Source organism: Vanessa tameamea, chromosome 30, assembly GCF_037043105.1.
Source record: "Vanessa tameamea isolate UH-Manoa-2023 chromosome 30, ilVanTame1 primary haplotype, whole genome shotgun sequence".
NCBI classification, from domain to species: domain Eukaryota; kingdom Metazoa; phylum Arthropoda; class Insecta; order Lepidoptera; family Nymphalidae; genus Vanessa; species Vanessa tameamea.
In genome coordinates this window covers 5,720,023-5,741,156 of record NC_087338.1, presented here as the reverse complement: position 1 = coordinate 5,741,156, position 21,134 = coordinate 5,720,023, and the positions used below count along the sequence as shown (strand labels likewise).

At 36.2% G+C, this 21,134-nt stretch overlaps 2 protein-coding genes across 2 annotated transcripts; one reads left to right on the top strand and one right to left on the bottom strand.

Moving 5' to 3' along the window:
• Positions 1-296: 296 nt before the first annotated feature.
• On the top strand, positions 297-8,966 carry LOC113391555 (zinc finger protein 37-like). The gene is made up of 6 exons (XM_026627547.2): positions 297-2,220; positions 3,779-4,073; positions 6,287-6,461; positions 6,797-6,949; positions 7,625-7,723; positions 8,530-8,966. Exons 1-6 carry the CDS (start codon positions 618-620, stop codon positions 8,758-8,760), a joined length of 2,556 nt encoding a protein of 851 aa, XP_026483332.2. The 5' UTR covers positions 297-617; the 3' UTR covers positions 8,761-8,966.
• Positions 8,967-18,266: 9,300 nt separating this feature from the next.
• On the bottom strand, positions 18,267-20,921 carry LOC113391562 (enhancer of rudimentary homolog). The gene is made up of 3 exons (XM_026627555.2): positions 20,765-20,921; positions 20,507-20,692; positions 18,267-18,466 (listed from the first exon to the last, which is right to left on the bottom strand). The coding sequence occupies exons 1-3, from the start codon at positions 20,765-20,767 to the stop codon at positions 18,344-18,346; spliced, it is 312 nt and encodes a 103-aa protein (XP_026483340.1). The 5' UTR covers positions 20,768-20,921; the 3' UTR covers positions 18,267-18,343.
• Positions 20,922-21,134: the final 213 nt, after the last annotated feature.

Sequence of the window (21,134 nt, the reverse complement as noted above, 5' to 3'; positions counted from 1 at the left end):
ACAATACACCAATATTCATTATTAAATAGGAAACTAACAGTCTTAAACCATTAATAATTTATTATAGTTAAAAAAGAATGCCGGTATTATTTTTTTACAAATATGCTTACCATTTACCATATTAAAGAAATTTATCATTTATTTAATTTTAAAATTTAACATTATATAAAATGTGTATTTTTTTTTAATGTATTGTATCAAAAACATTTTAATAAATACTAACATATATATCAGAATTAAAAAAAAAAAAACATTGATATAACCTGCGCAAAACTAAATGACGTGTAATATTCAGCTTATTACTAGACAGCACTCTTATCGAAATAATTAGACAGGGATAAAAAAACCACTTCTCAAATGTAGAAAAGGGATAGCAATTGTTTACATCTGTGTTGAAAGGAAAGAGTGTTATTTATGTGCTTATACATAGCAATGTCTTTATATTGGTCGGGTAATAATATACGATAGCACAGGCGTTCCCACATCAAAAATCATTTTATCGCATCGAGTGTATATGAGAATGTCAAAATGGACATCGGAGATTGTGTTTATGCAGTGTTTTTGTGTCGATCTAATTACTTTAAACTAAAACAAATCGGTTAAGTGAGTTTTTAACAATGTTGCATAATACAGGACAGTTTGGAAGCGATGTTCCAATGAACGTAAATCCTCAAACAAACATGACATCGATGAACGATAGAATGAACATTGATAATAACATAAATAATTTGGGTAAAATAGCCCATCCTCAACCTCAGCCGTCTTCACACTTCAATTTACCGGATTACGGTACTTACGGCTTAAATATGAATACAAATTTGAGTCACTTTCAAAATTTTCACCCGATTGGCTTTCAACCGAGTAACATAGCCCCTAATCCGATGCACGACAGTTGGCAGACGAGCATGTTGCCAATGAATCTGAACATGCACAGTGATCAGCATAGCATGCTCGGCTATCAATACGGTAAGCCGGATCCTTACACCGAAAACAAAGAGCACAGTGTTAATAAGACGTTGAACATACCGCAAGTCCAAACGAAGGCCTTTCACAAGCAAATGGGCATGGATGCCCACAACTATCAGTGTTACAAACCTAATTTTAGACAATACACAGATTATAGTTTACATATGAACGCTAAATCAAAACCGGACTTACATAAACAGATGGGTGGTTATTCTCACTTAGATAAAGAGAGACTCGTATCTCCGCGGCCGACGTACTACGAACAAAATATAGACTTAAGCAACAAACCTCAGAAAATGTTGAATATCTTTTCAAGTCCATATCAAAGCCCTGAAATAAATGTACCGTTGAATAATCATGAAAATGGAGGCAACCAAGATAACCTTGATTTGAGTGCAAAATTACAGAAATATACACCTGTCGTACAGAAACCTTTAAACACATACGAAGAACCGGTGTTAAGACAAGATGTTATCCCTCAAAAGACAGGTGAGCCTAGTTTCTCGGAAAATCTCAATATTACCAAACCCCAAAACCTTGAAACCAATTTGACTCCAAATTATCCCTACATTAGTTCAGATTTAGGCAAAGGGTTTTTGAAAGACCAAGATTCAAGAAGACGTAGCTTGGAGAATACCGTAAAGATGATAGAAAATATTTTGTCACATTCGTCAAATTCAAGGAAAAGCGATTACATTAGTCAGGATAGCCCTTCAGACGATCGAGACTTAACAGATAAGACTAAATCAAACTTAAGAGAATCGGAAGCATTGGTTTCAAACAGTAGTCAAGCATTGAACAGTCAATCAAATTCACCGTCACCATCGAATTACTCTGACGATGAATCAAGTCAAGAGAGTACAAATGTAAGTAACGATAAAATGGACACTGAAGACGAAAATATCACTAAAACTGATCCAAATGCGGAATCTGCTAATACTGATAACAGCAATAATGAAAACAACAAAGCGAAAACTGGTAAAGATAGTCAGAGTGCCAGCGAAGAGGAATCATCTGATAGTGAAGATGTTAAACCTCCTTTAATGACGGACAATAATGCGTCGACAGAACATGAAATTATTATAGATAACTCTGTCATAATAAAAGTTGAAGTTGTACCGAGTATTGTCGACATGGAACATTTGAATCCGTTTCACCGAGACATATTCGGTATACAGAATGAAGATGTAGCGAATAATGATATAATAGATTCTGAAAGTAGTATTAACGTCGCAAAAGAAGTTATAAGGAACGGTAAGATTATATTTATTATATTTATTACAGAAAAGACATTTTATGGTTGACTGTCCTGGCCAGGGCAATTAATTGTGTCATAGATCACTCCTCTACCCTATAGTTGAAAGTAGAATATTTATAACCTATTCCAATGAAAGTAGGAGAAAAGATAAACAAACCTTAGATTTACTACGTATTTCATGCGACTTCCTAGTAACTCGGCTATATTGTGCACTAATAAGAGTTTATGATTAATATATCATTATTTATTATACAACACTATTGCACTTTACTACTTATTACCACTTTAATATTACTTTCAAAATTCCGATAACAGTTACGGCGACGTTCAAAACACACACATAGTATACATCATAGACTAATCAAGCTCTCGACCAATGATATCGCGTCAATTTGCTGTCAAATGTTGTTTATTTAGCTTTTCTCCTCTTGTGGTTGGAATAGGGTATACTTGACTTCAATATTAACTATTGCTCATTATGTATACAAATATTTTATCCAAAGAGTTTGAACTCTATAACTTTAGGATCAGCTAGATCTGTCTGTCTCTCTCTTGCACGGCCCAACCACTGAACAGAATTTGATGAAACTTTTTTATTTAATTTTATGTTTTAAAAAGAAACGAATTAAGGAATTAATCATATTCCTATTTACCCCTCCCTTTAAGCTTACCACTTGTGATAGGAGTGTGACGACAATAGGCCAAGGGGTCAGGGTCGATCTTGCGACTATTTACATCGCTAGGCGGCCGGTAAACTATTTCGCTATTGACACTTATTTTGGTATGAACCAAGCTAGACTACTTTTACTTTATACCTAACGACCATCCCCTAAAACGCGACCCTTAGGTCTTAACGCGTCTTAACGCGGGCGAAAACTAGTAGCTATCAAAAGAGCAAGTAATAAACGAACCTTAGATTGTCATATTTCATGCAATTTGTTTGTAGCTCAGCTATGTTATACTACAACATAGTTTCTGATTAATATATCTTCATTTATAATACAACAGTATTATAATCCATCTCGTGCTCGGTGAAGGAAAACATCGTGAGGATAACTGCATGTGTCTAATTAGAACGAAATTCTGCCGCATACTTATCTAGCAGCATTGGAGCAGCTTGGTGGAATTACCTCCAAACCTTCTCTAAAGGGAGGGCAGGTTTTAACAAAGCAGTGGGCCATTTGCTGTTACTTTACTTTACTTTAGTTTAAGTAAATAGATAAATATTTCCAATCTAATTTAGATGTAGGGTATCCTTAATATTTCTTAAAAAACTAATGTTTATGAGTGGTTATATTGATTACATAGAACTTAAAAAAGTGTGAAGTTAATGCTCGTTGACTTCTAGGCAGGATATATAACATACATATGTAATCGTATTTAACTAACATGACTGTATTTTTAGATGTTGAAAAAGAGTAACTACTGAATTTCTTGCCGGTTCTTCTCGGTAGAATCTACATTCGGAACCGATGGTAGCTTTACTTAATATAACCAGGCAGGAACCAATCATAAATACTGTCATTGTTATAATATTGCCGTACATAATTGCAGGTGCATCTGTAAAAGGCGCATTCTTCGAATGTCCCCACTGCAACTTGTACTTCAATCATCCGAAGCGATTCCTAATCCACACGAAGTGGCACTCCTTCGGCCTGACCAACGAGAAGAGACTGGAACTTCAGAAGGAGAAGGAGATGAGACGGAACATGAGGAAGGAGGCGAGAGTGGTCGAGCGAATGAATCAGAGCGAGGTGACCGATGTAAATACTCCGGGACGGAAGTTCAGCTGTAAGGACTGTGATAAAGTGTTCAACGCAAAGGCCAGTTTGAAGAATCATAAACAAAGGTTCGTGTTTAATGTTATTGTCTTTTGGTTTCCGTTCGCGGCCTCACCGGCGTAGGGCACCTACCCCACACCTACCCTCACACGTATTAGGTACAGCCTAGTTTCCCTTCTTTTGCCCCCTTACACACCTGGTCCACATGCTGCAAATCTGTCTGCAAATTTCATGATGATCGGATGAGTAGTTAAGTGTAATGAAGAAACATATGAAGGAATATGGAGCGTTTATGCCCATCTGGGTGCAGACACAAGGGACATAACATCTTAGTTCTCAAGGTGATTTGGAGAGTGGTTTATATTTCTTAACGTCCCAATGTCATTTGTCGGTGTTGGCCGCTTATCATCAAGTGGTCCATTTGCCCGTCTACATATCCATACTAATATTATAAATGCGTAAGTAACTCTGTCTGTCTGTTGCTCTTTCACGGTAAAAAAATAATAAAATTTGTATAGAGCAAGCTTGACCTCCAAGATAGGACGTAAGCTTTTTTTGTATACCTAACACCTGACGACAGACAACAAGTAATTTATATATAATTCATATATTATATATAAATGTCGGTGAAGCGATGGTCGGTGGTTCGAATGGGAGCAACTTCTACTTCTTGATGTCTGTGTCTGTGTTAATGTTGATCTGTATAATCAATCTTGTGCGATCGGTTATTAGTTAATTCCGGGATTAAATGCGAATCCGATATATCACGAAATAAAAACATTTAGAACATTTAAAGGATCACTAAACACTATTATGACCGTAATTTTAATTCGTAAAAAAGTATACTAATCAAGCTGTATCAACGTTAGTTACTTGTCATTTCTCAAAAATATCTTAAACATTTAAAACAAGATCATTTATGTATAACAAACATAAAAGAGGGCCCAAAATTGATCCTTGTGGAACGCCCATTCTTAGTACAGATCCAGAAGACTTTATTCCATGAATAGACCCGTGATTTTTTTGATTCAAGTATAAATCAATGAGATCAAGAGCTTTACCAATATCAACAAGAAATATTTTACTTTTTAGCTCCTAGAAAAGAGTCACGTTATAAACATAAGGCATAATATTGCGTAAATATGAAATAGCTATGTACACAAACGATTTTGATCCTTAACACAAGTTATTAAGACGTAATATTGCATATATTGTTTTCATAACCAGTTTCGAGTCACGACAAACTCCTAAACAAACATGCGTTGTTTGTACAAATACCGTCATCTGTCTATTGCGTCATAATACAATTGAACATTAATGTCTTACACACAAAATGCAGCTTAGATGATATTTAATGGTTAGTGATTTGATGGTGGTCACCACTGCTCATAGATGTTGGCGCTGAAACAAACATCCCTCACATTATTGGTAGAATATACCCAGATTTGAGAAGAACTGAAGCAAGACCTACCGTGCGTTTTTCTCCTCAGATTTGAAATATTTCTTTGACATCAATAAGCAACTGTAATGCTTCCATCTTGAAAGTTTTTGGCGATAACTTTTATAAATAATCAAAATATATTTCATTAAAGTAGGCTCTTTGATGCTCTTCAATGTTGAAAAAGACTAACTGAACTTCTTGCCGGTTCTTCTCGGTAGAATCTACATTCCGAACGGGCGGTAGCTTCACTCAATATAGTTTGTAAAATGACGATTCAAAAGTTCTTGTAAAACCCTACTTGAATAAAGTATATTTTGGTCTTTACAAGCACTTTTGATTCGATATTGTAAAAGTTTAAATTTAATTTGAAACTAGTATTATATTGCATTGGGAAAATGTGATCGAAAGGAAACGGGACACAGGGTTGGAACGAAGTCAGTTTCTTTGTATGTTATTTATTAAGCAACAGACACAATGAATTGAAGGAACAACTTAGATTATAATTAAATTAAAACAGTAACAAAAAATAAGTTTAAATAATATTATTAAATAGAAAGAGACAGAGAGATTTATTCCTTAAGTGATATCTGCCAGCCCACTCTACTGTAAGCCGCTTCAAAGAACTCCGTTCCAAAAAAGTCTTATTCAAAATGTTAAGAGCAGAGAGGTCTTTGCCCAATGAAATTATGTAAGAAAATTAACTTTAGAATCACTTATATATTTAAATATTTATGGAATTTCATTTTATTTTATAACACCTGATTCTGAAAGAGTATCAGGGGGGGGAAGTCATTGGTACATGTTCAGGCCGTTACTTTAGTCCAATATTTATGTTTGCAGGTATCACCCAACTCGGTCTCGAGACTGTAAGATCTGCGGGAAGACCCTCACGGGCTGGATGGCGCTGCGGGCTCACCTCGCGACCCACACCAGCGACTCGGGCTACCAGTGCAGCGACTGCCCCAAGAGATTCAAACATCCACACTCGTTGGCCAAGCATAGAGATACACACTTAGTGAGATTTTGCTTCTACTGTACATTAATTTAATAATTAAGGGTTTACCAGCCTACCTACCTATTTCAAATTAAAAAGGAGGGAGAGGTGGGCCTCTGTTATTTAGTTTTCTTTTAAAAACATTTAATTTAAACTTTACTCATATTATAAATGCAAAAGGAACTCTGGAACTCTAATTTAGAGGTATTGAGATTTTTTTTTAATTAACCCTCGAGGGTGTTAGATGTGGGGTTGAAGTTTTGTAAATTTCGTGCGGGTAATGCCGGGTGTGCTAGTTTAATAACGACCGACCAAAGACAAGTCGGTGCAAGTAACGGAGATGCGACGCCCCGCAGGAGAAGACGCACGGCTGCGCGCAGTGCCCCAAGAAGTTCGGCTCGCGCGCGCTGCTCAACGTGCACATGAAGACACACGAGCGCGTGCTGCGCGGCGCCACGTTCCGCTGCACGTACTGCGGGAAGGGCTTCTTCGAGGCCTACAGCCTGCAGGTGACTGTCCGGGAGGCCAACGATATACTCAGCACGACCCTCTCGCTCTCACCACGGCTCCTAGTCTATCCGAGTCGATTATTTATTAATTAGTCATTAATTTACAGTCAAAAGATTAGTCATTAAACTGATATATATCATAAAACTGACTACTATTGAAACAGTTTACAATATCGTTGATAAATATTATGAACAATGAGGGGCCGAGGTGGGAACCTTGTGGAACTCCAGATGTAAGGAAGTATAGGACTGATATCCCCCAATAACAACATTCATTTCTCTATCTATTCAATAATATTTCAGCCACTTACCAAAACTTCCCCATATACCGTAGCTTTCAAGTTTGTGCAGTAAAATATTATGGTCAATTACATCAAATGCTTCAGAGAAATCCGTAAATATTAAATCTATTTGATTATTATACTCTATGCTTTCCGTTACGTCATCAATAAATAGTGTTTAGTCAGACAATGTAGATCTCCGTTGAATAAAACTGCGCTGGTTCGTTGATATTACAGATTTCATGTGCCATGTTAACACTGGACGAATTAATGATTCGAAAATTTTAGCAAATATCGACAAGATACATACTGGTCTGTAATTTTTTATGTCTGATTTAAGGGAAAGTCGTGGGGCGTATACGCACTGACTTAAGCAATGTTTATTCTTCAACAGGTCCATGAGCGCACCCATCGGAACGAGAGGCCGTTCCTCTGTGAGATATGCAACACCAGCTTCGGCACCAACTCCAGTCTGAAGAGGCATTTGAAAGTTGTGAGTGTTACCTTGAAATGTTACTTATTGATTTTCAGGTGTAGTTTAATTACGGCCCAAGAGACGTAACATTTCGATAGTGAATATATCTTATAGCATACCTCTATTCCAACCATGAGAGGAGAAAAGCCAAATAGACAACATTTGATAGCAAATTGACGCGATATCATTGGTCGAGAGCTTGAATAGTCTATGATATCCACTATGGATTTGCGAAGAAATGCCGTTTTTAACGTCGATGAGACTGTTATCGGAATTTCGGAAGTAAAATTAAAGTGGATATAAGTTTTTAAGTGTAATAGTGTTGTATTATAAATAAAGATATATTAATTTGGTGGTAGGGCTCTGTGCAAGCCCGTCTGGGTAGGTACCACCCACTCATCAGATATTCTATCGCCAAATAACAGTACTTTCTATTGTTGTGTTCCGGTTGGAAGGGTGAGTGAGCCAGTGTAATCACAGGCACAAGGGACATAACAACTTAGTTCGCAAGGTTGGCGCATCGGTGATGTAAGGAATGGTTAATATTTCTTACAGCGCCTTTGTCTATGGGCGGTGGTGACCACTTACCATCAGGTGGCCCATATGGGCGTCCGCCAACCAACGCCATAAAAAAAATATATCAGGAACTGTTTGTATTGGATAACATACCTGTATTAGGAAATCGCATGAAATACGTAAATCTAATTTTTGTTTATCTTTTTTCCTACTTCCTTTGTAATAGGTTATACATACCATCACAGAAAGCCTAGTATTTTTATCAGTTCTATATATTTATTTTTAACAGAAACATTCTCAATTTCCAGTCACACAGCACATCGAAGCCATTCGAATGTTCGACGTGCCACCGCTCCTTCATATCGGAGGCCATCCGCGACCGCCACTCGCTGAGGAACCACGGGAACCCGGAGGACTTCAAGTTCCTCTGCAAGCAGTGCCCGTGCAAATACCTGAAGCTGAAGGATCTGCGGAAGCACATGTACAAGGTTCACCCCAAGGGCAAGAGGAAGAAAAAAGTTCAATCGGACAGCGAGTGAACTGTACACTGTCCGTTTTATTATTATTTATATTAATTTCGAATGCAAACGTATATATTGAAAATCGATATTGTTTTGTTTCAACAAATTTTATTAAATAGGGTTGTCCGGAGAGTTCGGTCTGATTTAGTGATCTGATCGTCTCATGAGATACTCACCGCTCACTGGCCGCAGGAGTCACGTTAAATAAACTACTTTGACCTTGAATTGATATGACATTGAATTGATATGATTTTAATATCAGTGAATTATTAAAGCGGAGCTGGTAGCAAGTTATTTGGAATATTTAAATCTTAGTTTATTGTTTTTGTGCGGAGTATTAAGTTAAAAGTACTGTTTATATTTACTGTAACGAACGTATCGTAATATATACAAAGTAATCTTGTATATGTTACTGTCAAAGCTCGAACTAACATCGACGTGAGCTGGTAAATAGTATTTATTATAAAGGGACGACTTTTTCGGACTTTTATCATTCCAACCTTTTTTTTTTTTACGAGGATGAGATGCCTTTACGCATTCCCGAAGGGGGACCGGGACGGATATGTGGGACTCCCAAGGCTGAAGGCCCCGTCCTACCCACTAAAACCTCCTCGGATTTCCGCCTCACCGCAAGGCGACAGGGCTACGGGAACGCGCGTGGCTCACCAACGCGGCCCTGCCAGCGGCCGTCGCTGTAAAAGGGCGACTCACCGCGAAAGGCACGCCAGGGTGTTACGGCGCACCTTCCGTCTCCGCCTCCGTCAGAACCGCGACGGACTCCCCCCGAGTCCGCCGCTGGAGGCTAGGCGGCAGCGGATGTAAAGTTCCGCCGCCGTTCACACTGTGTCACGTCCGTTTAAGGCATCCGGCCCAGATGGTCACGGCGCCGCCGACCAGGTCTCCGTCGACGCAGCGGAAGCGAATTGGGATCGTCCTCCAGCTGTCGCTCCGCCTCCTCCTTTGCGGACATTACGGCTTCGCTGAAGACCCGTAATGCCGCCCACGCCTCTTCGCTCGTGACCACCTTTCGAATCAGGGCCGGAAGCGAAATGTCCAATCCAATAGACGTGAACAGGGCTGCGCGAGGCTCCGCTCAGGCTGGGCACTCTGCGCGCGTATGCTCGGCCGTGTCCCCGGCTCCGTCGTCGCAATGGAGACATACCACCGACGGCTCTCTCCCGACCACTTCGCACAGGTATTTGGCGAAGCAGCCGTGACCGGATATGAGCTGCGTCAGGTGGTACGTCAGTGGGCCGTGTTTACGCTCGACCCACTATCTCAAAACCGGGCGGATGGCCGCCACGAGTTCCCCACCAGCATCCGGAACTCGTAGCCGATCCTCCCACTTCTCGATGAGGCGGCGTCTTCCCTCCTCCCTCCACTGCCGTATCTCGCACGGATGGGGTCGAATTGCATCCTTGGCCCGCCAGTAGACACTCGAGTTGATCTCGGCCTCGAGGTCCCATGGTGGGCTTCCGGACAGCAAGCCGGCCGCGGTGTATGACACCGTCCGGTACGCCCGCGCCGCCCTGAGCGCCATCGCCCGCTGCGGACGTCGCAGCGAGGCGACCTTGCGAGCGCTCAGAGCGTCCGCCCATATCGGCGCACCGTAGAGTGCCATCGAACGCACCACGCCGGAGTACAGCCGCCTGCAGGAACTACCCGGCCCCCCGACGTTGGGCAATATGCGACCCAACGCTCCGGCTGCAGCCACCAGTCTTGGGGCCAAGCGCCGGTAGTGCTCCTCGAACGTCCACCTGCCATCGAGGACGAGTCCCAGGTACTTCATCGTCGACCCGATGGTGATGGAAGTTCCGCCGACAGTGATCGTCAACCCTTGAGGTGGCGCGTTCCGAGGTCCATGGAAGATTAGGGCCTCGGACTTGTGCAAGGCCACCTCAAGGCCCAGAGCACGAATGCGGTGGACCGCGTGTGCGACGCCGGCTGTGGCGAGATACGCCGCCTCACGATGGGTGCTGCCGCGGGCCGACACGAGGGTGTCGTCAGCGTAGCAGGTCACGCTGACCCCCGCAACGTGGCCCCGCGAAGCACCCAATCGTAGCCGATGTTCCACAGTAACGGCCCCAAAACCGAGCCCTGTGGAACACCGCATGTCATTGCCCTCCTGCTACATCCCTCCATCGTCGGGAACGCCACCGCCCTGCCGGAGAAGTAGTACACGCCTCTGAACCTAACCTAACCTAACATATAAATCCTAAGATTTACCAAGTGAATGATGGTAAAAGTACGAATCCCAAAGTTTTATGAACATTTACCGTTCATAATCGGTAAATCTTAGGTTTTACCGGAAAATCTCAAGACTTACCGTAGTTCGAGCTTTTACAGTACCATATAAACCTGACATCATGGCAGAACTGTCCGGACAACTATATATTCTTATTTTGAGCTATATGAAGAGAACCTTATCGAAATCGATTCAGCAATTTATGAATAGTGAATGAAAAGTTACATTTGAAGTATGTCTAAGTGATTGTGTGTCTGTTTGAATAATGACTAATGTAGATGTTATTGAATTTGGACTGCGGTGTAATCTCAAATCGAGTGTGGCTGAAGGTACCACCACAGGTTACTTTAGAATATAACGTCTGATATTGAAGGTGAAACATATCAATGGTTATTATTAAACGTTGAATTATTTGAAAATTGAATATTTCTCATTATTATCTACAATAGAAAATTTTTACATTTCAACACTCGGTAAATTAGTGATCTGGTGTTATAACGGACTGGGTTTTTTTTTAAATGTAACTTATTTGCTAAAACATTTAAAAAATAATAATATGATTGTCTTATAACAGCACAAGCTTAATCAATCAATCAAAATATACTTTAAAAGTGAAGCTAGCACCGGTTCTGAATGTAGATTCTTACGAGAAGACCCGGCAAGGAACTCAGTAGTGTTAAAGTCAATTTTCTTTTCTTTAGCGTTTAATGGAATTGCAACTGAGCGTATAAGCCAGTGTTTTAAGATGTTCTTGCGCCCTTTCAACACCAGGTCACACAATAATAATGTAATTATGAAAATTAATAATGTTTTTAAATATTCTTAAACAATTGTAAAAAAAATCGAAGTAGGTTCTAATGTAACTATTGAATAAGTAGCACTTTTTGATGTCATAAAAATTGTTGTTTTAGTATAACCGGTGCCAATAAAGATTATTTACAAACGGTGTCCGATGTCGTGCCATCTCGTTCGTGAGTTATTCGTATCTCTGTCGCACTCTGTACGGTTAGAAAAATAGTTCACGAACTCAAATGCATTTGATTGTATTCATGTTATAAATGTTGAAGTAACTATGTCTGTCTCGTTTTCGCGGCTCAAACGTTAACTCATGTAGATAGGAATTAGCACGGAACCATGCCATGTTTGTCGAGGCAGAAATGTGAATTCTAACTGACTGACTCTGCATTGTATAAAACATAGACGGTTCCCGCCGTCTGTACGCCTAGATCCAATGCAACGGATTTTAAAACGTAATCAATAAGCAGAGTGGATTTATCTTCTAGAATGGTTTATTTAATATACATGCATATTATATTATAGAGAAAATCCGGAAATTTAAAACTTCCTAGCCGGAAAATATAAAAGGTTTTATTCTTAACTAGCTGTGCCCGCAACTTCGTCGGATACTGCTAGTTCAGACGAAACATAATATTATTTTTAGTTTCTTTTTTTAATAGTGTATTTACGTATTGTTTGTTTTGCTGTCCGTACTGACAAAGGCAGAATATACTTTATTCGGGTAGTCTCTTACAAGCAGTTTTAAAACGTCGTTTTTAAGAGTGTATTTAAATATAAAGCTACGACTGGTTCGCAATGTCTGAGACGAGCGTATAAACTCAGTAGTTACTCGATACCAAATTCAATTATAAAGTTATTTTAATTGAATATAATTATATTTATATAAAACAAAGATTTTTATTATCGATATAATATTGTGTTTATTTTGTAAATTCGCTTTTCGCTATTAAATATTTTCTTTATTGGCACACCGTTATATTATCTGTTTGCTATCTGATCGCTCATTGGTCCGCCGTCGCGTCTTCACCTGATTTCGACCAATGGGCGTTGAGATTAAGACCGAATTAGTTATTTGATTGTTAACGTTTCAGAATATGGAGGTAAGTTTTTACATTATTGTCCATTCCAGTCATATCTCCGCGCATGTTTAAATTAAATTAAAATTCGTCTAAAACTTAAAGTGACGCAGTAAGAGTCCCACAGTTGGGCAAATATCTTCTCTACAGTGAGATGGTTATGGAATTTATTTAAACACGTTTCGCTATGGAGCGACTATAAAAAAATTTCAATTTGTTATTTCTTGCCTCGGATTTACGAATATTAAAGTTTATATGTATGTATAAATTAACAAAAAAAAAAAAATACATAGATTATAAGACCCCTCCCCCTTCCAGAATTAAAAAGTAAAATTTTGGTGTCTGGATTTTGTTACTCATTTTCGAAGAAAAACTTTCTAGTTCAGTGAATAGATGTTTTTTTCGAATGTTGTAATTGTAATCATGAAAATGCCCCCTAAATTTGTCCCCCACTTTGTAAGAGCACAGTAGAATACTTGGCTTGGATGATGTGAGCAGGTACTTATTATTTTAGATCATAATTTGTATAATTTCCTGTTTAAGTTGTTGTAAGATAGTGCACATACTTCGATCTTATTTATAAAACGGATACGTATAAGTTCATTGTAAAGTATTTGTAAATATTTTTAACTTTAATTTTAACGAAATTACTGTTTCCCGTCAATTTATTCCTTAAAAAATATATAATTAAGGTGGGGGAGGCCAGCATAGCCGTTTCGAATGTTCATTTGAGTGGTTACTCTTTTTCATGAAACATAAAATACATATTCACTAATCGTTTGATCTAAAAAAACGAAAATTGAACGTAAACAAAAGCGAAATTCAAGTAATTTAACATTAATAACTCTTGGATTTTTAACATATGAAGACAGGCTGGAAAATTGTGAAGAGGCCACGGTACTATACGATAATCAACCTTTCCTTGCATCGTCAATGTGTCACCTTGAGCTCTAACACTTGCCTGAATTTACAGTTGCTTAGTCACCCTTAAAATCACACACACACAGTGACTTTTTGACGGTAGAATATATGTTCAGTGTGTAGTACCTACCCGGACGATCTTAATACAAACAACTACGCTGTTTGATCAATATACATAGAAAAATTATACATGCCAAAGCTTCAAAAATCAATTTACTTTAGTAGTAATAATATCGATCACTTCAGTTGGCAACAGAACTAAGCTATCGTGCTTCAGTGCATTAAACTATAAGGAACCTTATTCTCAACATAGTATTTTGCCTTTGTCTATCGTATTTGACTTTATCAGCTAGCATGTGTTTAAAACTCAGCTATAAATCTTACAAATTTGAGATAAAAAAATACAAGTATACCAAATTTTATAAAATTAAATAGAAGATAAATTTTATTTCAATAATTTACACTAGCAACATTCTTATTATAACACAGGGTTTTCCCTAGATTTCAATTATGGCAACGACGGTGAATCCATTTAAATATGATGTTATTATAATTTTTTTGGATTCAAATCCTTAAAAAACCAGGAGTTATGATAGACTGCAGTATTATAAATGTTTTTTTTTTTTTACAATAAAACAAATTTTCACAATCATTGTTTATTGATATATTAAGGTTAGGAAATTGTATGAGCGGGACAGATTATTAAAAGACAAAGATAATTAATGGGATATTAAAAAAAATCTCTTAGATCTGTTTGTAGTTTAAAATAATTTTAAGTGATAAAAAAAATATATTGTAATATATTTTGATTCAATCGAGGGAGCTAGGTTTCTGTTATATTAAAGTATATATTGTATATACAATTGTTTTTACTTCGTAGCGACATAAAATTGTAATATTGAAATTGTTTACAACGATTGGTAGAAGATGTAAACTAATGGTTAGTATCGAATAAAACAGTCTTGTTTTATAATTTATACGTCAGTGACATCTTTAATAACGTAGTTTACGTTTTGTTTACGTTTTGTACCGGTTGCTGTTAATATATATGTATAATTATGTTTGTACATGATTAATTTAAATAAAGAACAGATTTGTAATTATTAAAGGAACCAAATTAAGTCTTAAATAGCATATTATTATCTAGAATACATTTAGATTCATTTAAATACTAGATAATGCACTTTAATTTGTAAGATTTTCAATTGTGTGTTGTAAGTAATAGTTTATTGTTATATTATAAGATTTTACCAAAATTGTAAAATGTTGTCTCTGTCACAGAAATAAATATTTCAAATTTAGTTCGGCGCTGTCTTTTATTTACGAACTGTATATTGGTACGTAAAACACACGACATTAAAAGCCTGTAAATTTCCTGCTAGTCTAAGGCCTCCTCTCCCTTTGGAGCATATCTATCACGCTGCTCCAATGCGGGTTGGTAGATACACATGTGGCAGAATTTCGTTGAAATTAGACATATGCAGGTTTCCTCACGATGTTTTCCTTCACCGGCGAGCACGAGATGAATTATAAACAAAAATTAAGCACATGAAATTTCAGTGGTGCTTGCCTGGGTTTGAACCCGCAACCAAGTTAAATTGCACGCGTTATAATCAATGGGCTATATCGCCTCTCGTACGTGAAATTTGTACAGTAATTGTGTTTATATTTTTCTCTTTCTTTGGTTATAAGGCTGCAAGTACTGAAGTGGGGCACGATGTAAGTTTTTTTATATGCGGAACAGCTATCCATCTCTCTCCCTCAAGAAAAAAGATAAACTGACATATTTCATGCGATTCGCCAATAACTCAGCTATATTGTGCTAACTAACTACTAAGAGTTTATGATTAATGCATTTTCACTATAATTTTACTTCCAAAATTTCGATAAGTTTCGTTGACGTTCGAAACGCCATTCTTTCGCAAATCCATAGTGAATATCTTAGATTTACTTAACAAGCTCTCGACCAATGATATAGCGTTAATTATGTTGTTTATTTACCTTTTGTCCTGTTGCGTTTGGCATAAACTTTAGAAAAGTAGCACACAATTCTCAAGTTTAAAATTCGTCTCAAAGTTAAAGAAAAAAAAATGGCAGTGAAGTAAAAAACATTTATATTCCAAGAATTTATCTTTAATCATAACTTACAACTAAAATTAACAAACTGAACTTCACTTAACGAATTCACACTTACGTTACTGTACTTAAATAAAACAAAAAAGCTACACCAAGTAGCTCTGAACGAAATTTCAGTATAAACTTTATTTATAAAATAAAGGTTGTTTACGATATTTCTCTGGGACATTTCGCTGACCCAATACAGTGGACAGACACGGCGCATCTGTTGATGACCGCGTATACGCTTCGTCTTCAAGTCTGGATTTAAATATCGCTTTATGGTCGACTTTATAGCAATTCAATGGCAGAAGGACTAAAGGTTAACAAACTTTAGATTTACATATTGCATGCGATTTTCTAACTCAACTATTTAGTGATTTACTTATAATAGATCTCTTAAATACTTATATCCTTACAAAGTTCTGATGATTCAGCTCATGTTCACGATTAATCAATTCTTAGTTTAATGGCAATCAGTTGTGCTAATAGAGAAATTAATCCTTGCGGTTGGAAACAAGCATAATTTATTAATAGAGATGACGTCATGTCAATTCGAGGTCACTATAGTCGTCCTGCCATTGAAATCGACTCTACTAAGCGACGTCTTCATTCGAATGTCCGTCAGAGAGAACATTCCGAAGGCCGGTTTCCGGTGTTAAGTTTATATTTACAATGTCTCCGAATATGATTAGACAAGATTCTCTTTATAACAATAATCAGTTAGATTATGAAATCTTTAATCGCAATTGGAGAACAATTTCAAGGTCATATTCGAAAGATAATCATTGAACTCTCAAATTTAAAAGCGGTTAAATACAAAACGAAGTCACACACACAGATGCACACGCGAAGCGTGTCGTTACACTGATAGCTTAGGTTCCGTATATTTACGTACAAAACAACAAAATTACAAAGGTTTATGAATTACGAGACAGAAAAAAATAACGTTAAAGATTCATTGTGTTTGAGAAACATAAGCTTTCAACCAAAATAATTTCAACACATTAAAATTCTTTTAGAAATTTTTACATAATTGGTGTAACATAACAAAAGGTGTTCATAATTATCCATTTATGTAGCACGAGTATATAATTATAATTTGTACAAAAGTTAACAAAATCTATACAACGAGCAAGATCAAAGAATGCTGGAAGAGAGCAACTACTGAGTTTCTTGCCGAACCAGTGGTAGCTTTAGATTTAATCCAACACTGTAACGGGACGGTTCAAAAGAGCTTTTATGAGCTTACTTGAATAAAGAATAGTTTGATTTCGCACACATATGTACTAAAACCTTCTCTGAAACAAGACGTATCATCTAAATTAGTTAGTTCATATATATTTGTTTATTAGTTTTTCAACTGTGTGTATATACACCACAGATATGTTTTAAGAAAATGATACAAACTCACATTACAGTGATACAAACACTCTGAACTTAAACCAACGCCAAGTAAAGTGAACTTCAATAAGTATATTTACTTTATTAATTCTGTCGAAAATTTTCATTATAGTTTAAAATGTTAAACTACACAGTTCACGAATTGTATAAATTATAATAATATAAATGTATTAAAATTTTAGTTTTTAATTTTTATCATCAAAATCAGTAAATTAATCTAGAAAGCACATTAAAAAAAAAAAATTAAGTATTTAATTATCTGTGAGAATAAGATAGAAAGTCAGCTGTATTCTTAACTGACGCAAATTAAGGCGGGAAACGAAACTTGATAAAATTTAAAAAAAAATACAAGCAAAATCACTTTAGATATAGTCTGCCAATAAAGAAAATATTAATAAATGGCGTTTGATATGGTAACGTTTCACTCACACACTATTCGCGTCTCGTTCACCCTTTACGGTTAGAGGAAAAAAGTTAAATAACATATCAGTTAATATTATTTCTCGTAAATAAAGTAGCTGTTTGTACTCAAAACAAATTACACAATACTCAATAAATCAATATCATTCACAGAAATCCAATGTCATACTGTCTATATTTTCTTGTTTAAACTATTACTATTGTACTCAAAGTGGGACCTAATTGTAAATAAATGAAATGACAAAAACATTTTTTTTTTTTGCTGACCATACTTTCAGACTTTTCGCCCTCAATCAATATTTCCTTTATTCGCGTGTTATAGAATACGGATCATGTTTACTAAGAAGTGTTCCACAACCGTGGATTCTGAAATTGTTACAAATAACATCACAAGACAGACATAAAGGGACATAAAGGGGCAATGTGCTCATCACCATCTTAACTTTAATTAATACATATTTATTGCTATTTCAGATGGTACATTACCATGTCAAAACCTACCACTTCTTCCACAAATAAGTTAATTATGAAAAATCTTTATTCAATGTGCTCTCAATCATTTCAAAGGTTTTTATTTACAAGAATTAGTACGGTACCAAATGTATAATAACTATGTTACGATTCAGTCGCTCTGACCGGCTGCTTGACGTAGAAGTACATATATCTTTTCCTTTATCCAATCCTTGTTATACGGTGCGTATGTGTTCGTTGATTTTTGATAAACCAGACAGCTGAGATCTGCGAGCTGGAAAAATTAAAGAGAAAATGATTAAAGTAACTTATGTACTTATGCCTATTAAGATTGGTACCTGAGCGATAAGGCAACTTTCTACAATGATATTTATCTAATAAATAGTATTTGCATCCCACAGCTAGGTTAAGGGAGAGTATTAGAGGTTATTCCACCACCTTTGTTAATTAGTTAGTCCGTCTCAGACAACCAATTTCATGATATATTCTACAGTCAATATTTAGTATAGGTTTGAAGGGTGACTGAGAGTAATTAGTGTTAATATTGGCACAAGGGACATAACATCTTAGTTCCCAAGTTTGGTAACGTACTGATGGCATAATGGAAGCTACAGTAGCATTAAAAAAACTAGTCTTTTTTAATTAATCTAGTCAGTGGGACATTTGAAATGTGTCGCACTTTACACAGTAGTTCTATGCATAAATCAAAAATCGGGAAATTATAAACAATCAGTAATTGTTATGATTGTCATTCTTCAATTTGAAAACAACATTATCACTTCATAATTTAGGTGTGCATGCAATCATCTAACAAATAATTTGTTTTGTGATATTTTTTAGTTCCCAAATGCTTTGAAATATTACAATGAAATATTTTTTGAAATTTTTCTGGTATACTATAGTAAAAGTGATCAAAACCAAAGTTAACAAACCACACAGGGTTGGGTAGTAGCAGTTATGAGTTTGTGCTCGTTACTAATGTGAACAAAACATAACAATTCAATTGGATTATGAAACAGAGAACAGAAACACAGTTACACTCTCAATGTAACTGTGTTTCTGGCACACACTTGTGCACTTTATTATCCAAGTATTTTATCCCAATTTAATTAATGTGACATGCTTTGCCCATGGAGTACATCGACTTGCTGAAGAAGTACGATCCACATTTTGGAATGTAAATAAACTGATTTCATCAACAAAAAAAGTGTTTCTTAAGGCACCTGCTCGTAATAAAGCCTACAAAGAAAACTACCAAATGTTCCTCTCCCTCCCGAACCAGTTGGAACGAGATGGGGGACATGGATAGAAGCTGTATTGTTTTACAATGAACATTTTGAAGCCATCAAAGGTGTAGTAAATGACTTTGACAGTGCCGAGTTAAGAGCGATTTGTGAGTCAAAGACAGCATTTAACGATTCTATCATAAAAAAAACTTGGCTGTAATTTGCACCAATTTTTCTCACATACCTCAAAAGTATTAAAAAGCTTGAAACTCACGGTTTGGTGTTGATTGAATCCATTCAAACAATGAATAAAATCCACCAAATTAACTCAACATTGCGTTGCCGCATAAACTTAAAGAAAAGTTTGAAAATATTTTGAATAATAATCCTGGTTTTGAACATCTGTGTCAAATTAATAGCTTTATTAATGGGCCGGCAGAAGTTTTGCCAGAAAATATAAGCGCTAACATAGCACCCAAATTCAAATTCTGCCCAGTTACCTCAGTAGATGTGGAGCGATCATTTTCGATCTATAAAAATATTTTGGATGATCGAAGACATAATCTTACCACTGAACATTTAGAACAATACTTGATTGTTAATTAATAGGTACTATACTAAATATATGCTGATTTTGTAATTAATAAAATATCTACAACTTAATCGTTTCTTATTTTATAAAGTATAAAGACATATACTTGATAAAATAAAACTTAAAACAAGTATTTACTAACAGTAAACTTAAATTTAAAGGAATAATATTTACAAAACAAAAAAAAAATTGTCATTTAATGTTGCATATTCTGTCAGTTTTCGTGCATGTTTCAAAAATTTTTCATGCATATTTGCATGCATATTTCGAGATTTTTATGTTGCATATACTCCGATCTCTACTTATGACCAACTGCATAAGAAATAAGCTACCAGCAGAGTTTCATAAGAATCAGTTGTTTCTTTGAGAAGTGAGAAACAATATGTTAATTGGCGTTTTTGGTGCGTTAAATCATAAATTTGATGATTATAGCATAAAAACTATGTGCAACACTATCATGTATATGTTGAATGTTTATATTATATAAATTTGTTACCTGATCGACGAAGTCAAACAACTGAGATATGTCATATGTTATAGTCGGCGTATTGGGATTTCTTCTCTTCAAATGTTCTTCATAGATCTTACAGACGCCTTCCATACAGTCGTTGACGCTCTCATAGTCCGAGTATGTTCTCGTCTCAGGCCTTGGTCCCGGTTGTACCAATAAAATTGTGTGGGACTAAAATTATAACCTCAGTTAGCGCCATTTTTTTCAAACAAAAATTTATATGTTTTTATCTCAAATACTCACCATTTTTTATTATATTCTACACAAAATGTATAATTGGTAACACACTACACTTTGGATTAAGTTTTAAGTGTAATATTAACGTATTTCGAGAAATATCTATTTTCAACGAACAAATCACAATCCGAGTTAGGTTGGTGTTCAGAAAGCCTGCGTTCAAAAACAAATGTACACAGATTAGAGATACTTATTTATCGTAAAAAATAAAACTTATTACGCTAATATTAGAATAATATTAATATAAAAAATATTTATTAATTAAATTGAAAATTAAATTGTTCCACATAGAAATAAATTTGAAATTTTTCTTTTCACTAAATTATTTTCATTATAAATTTTTTTGAACGTAACCAGATTAAGATTCGTTTTACGT

Bases quoted from the DNA above. Each gene is read 5' to 3' on its own strand.
- LOC113391555 (XM_026627547.2), top strand. From the start codon at position 618: ATGTTGCATAATACAGGACAGTTTGGAAGCGATGTTCCAATGAACGTA. The intron at 6,462-6,796 runs GTGAGATTTTGC...GACGCCCCGCAG, and splicing joins AGCATAGAGATACACACTTA to GAGAAGACGCACGGCTGCGC. The intron at 7,724-8,529 runs GTGAGTGTTACC...CTCAATTTCCAG, and splicing joins TGAAGAGGCATTTGAAAGTT to TCACACAGCACATCGAAGCC.
- LOC113391562 (XM_026627555.2), bottom strand. The intron at 18,467-20,506 runs GTAACAAATTTA...TAATTTTTCCAG, and splicing joins TGTTTGACTTCGTCGATCAG to CTCGCAGATCTCAGCTGTCT.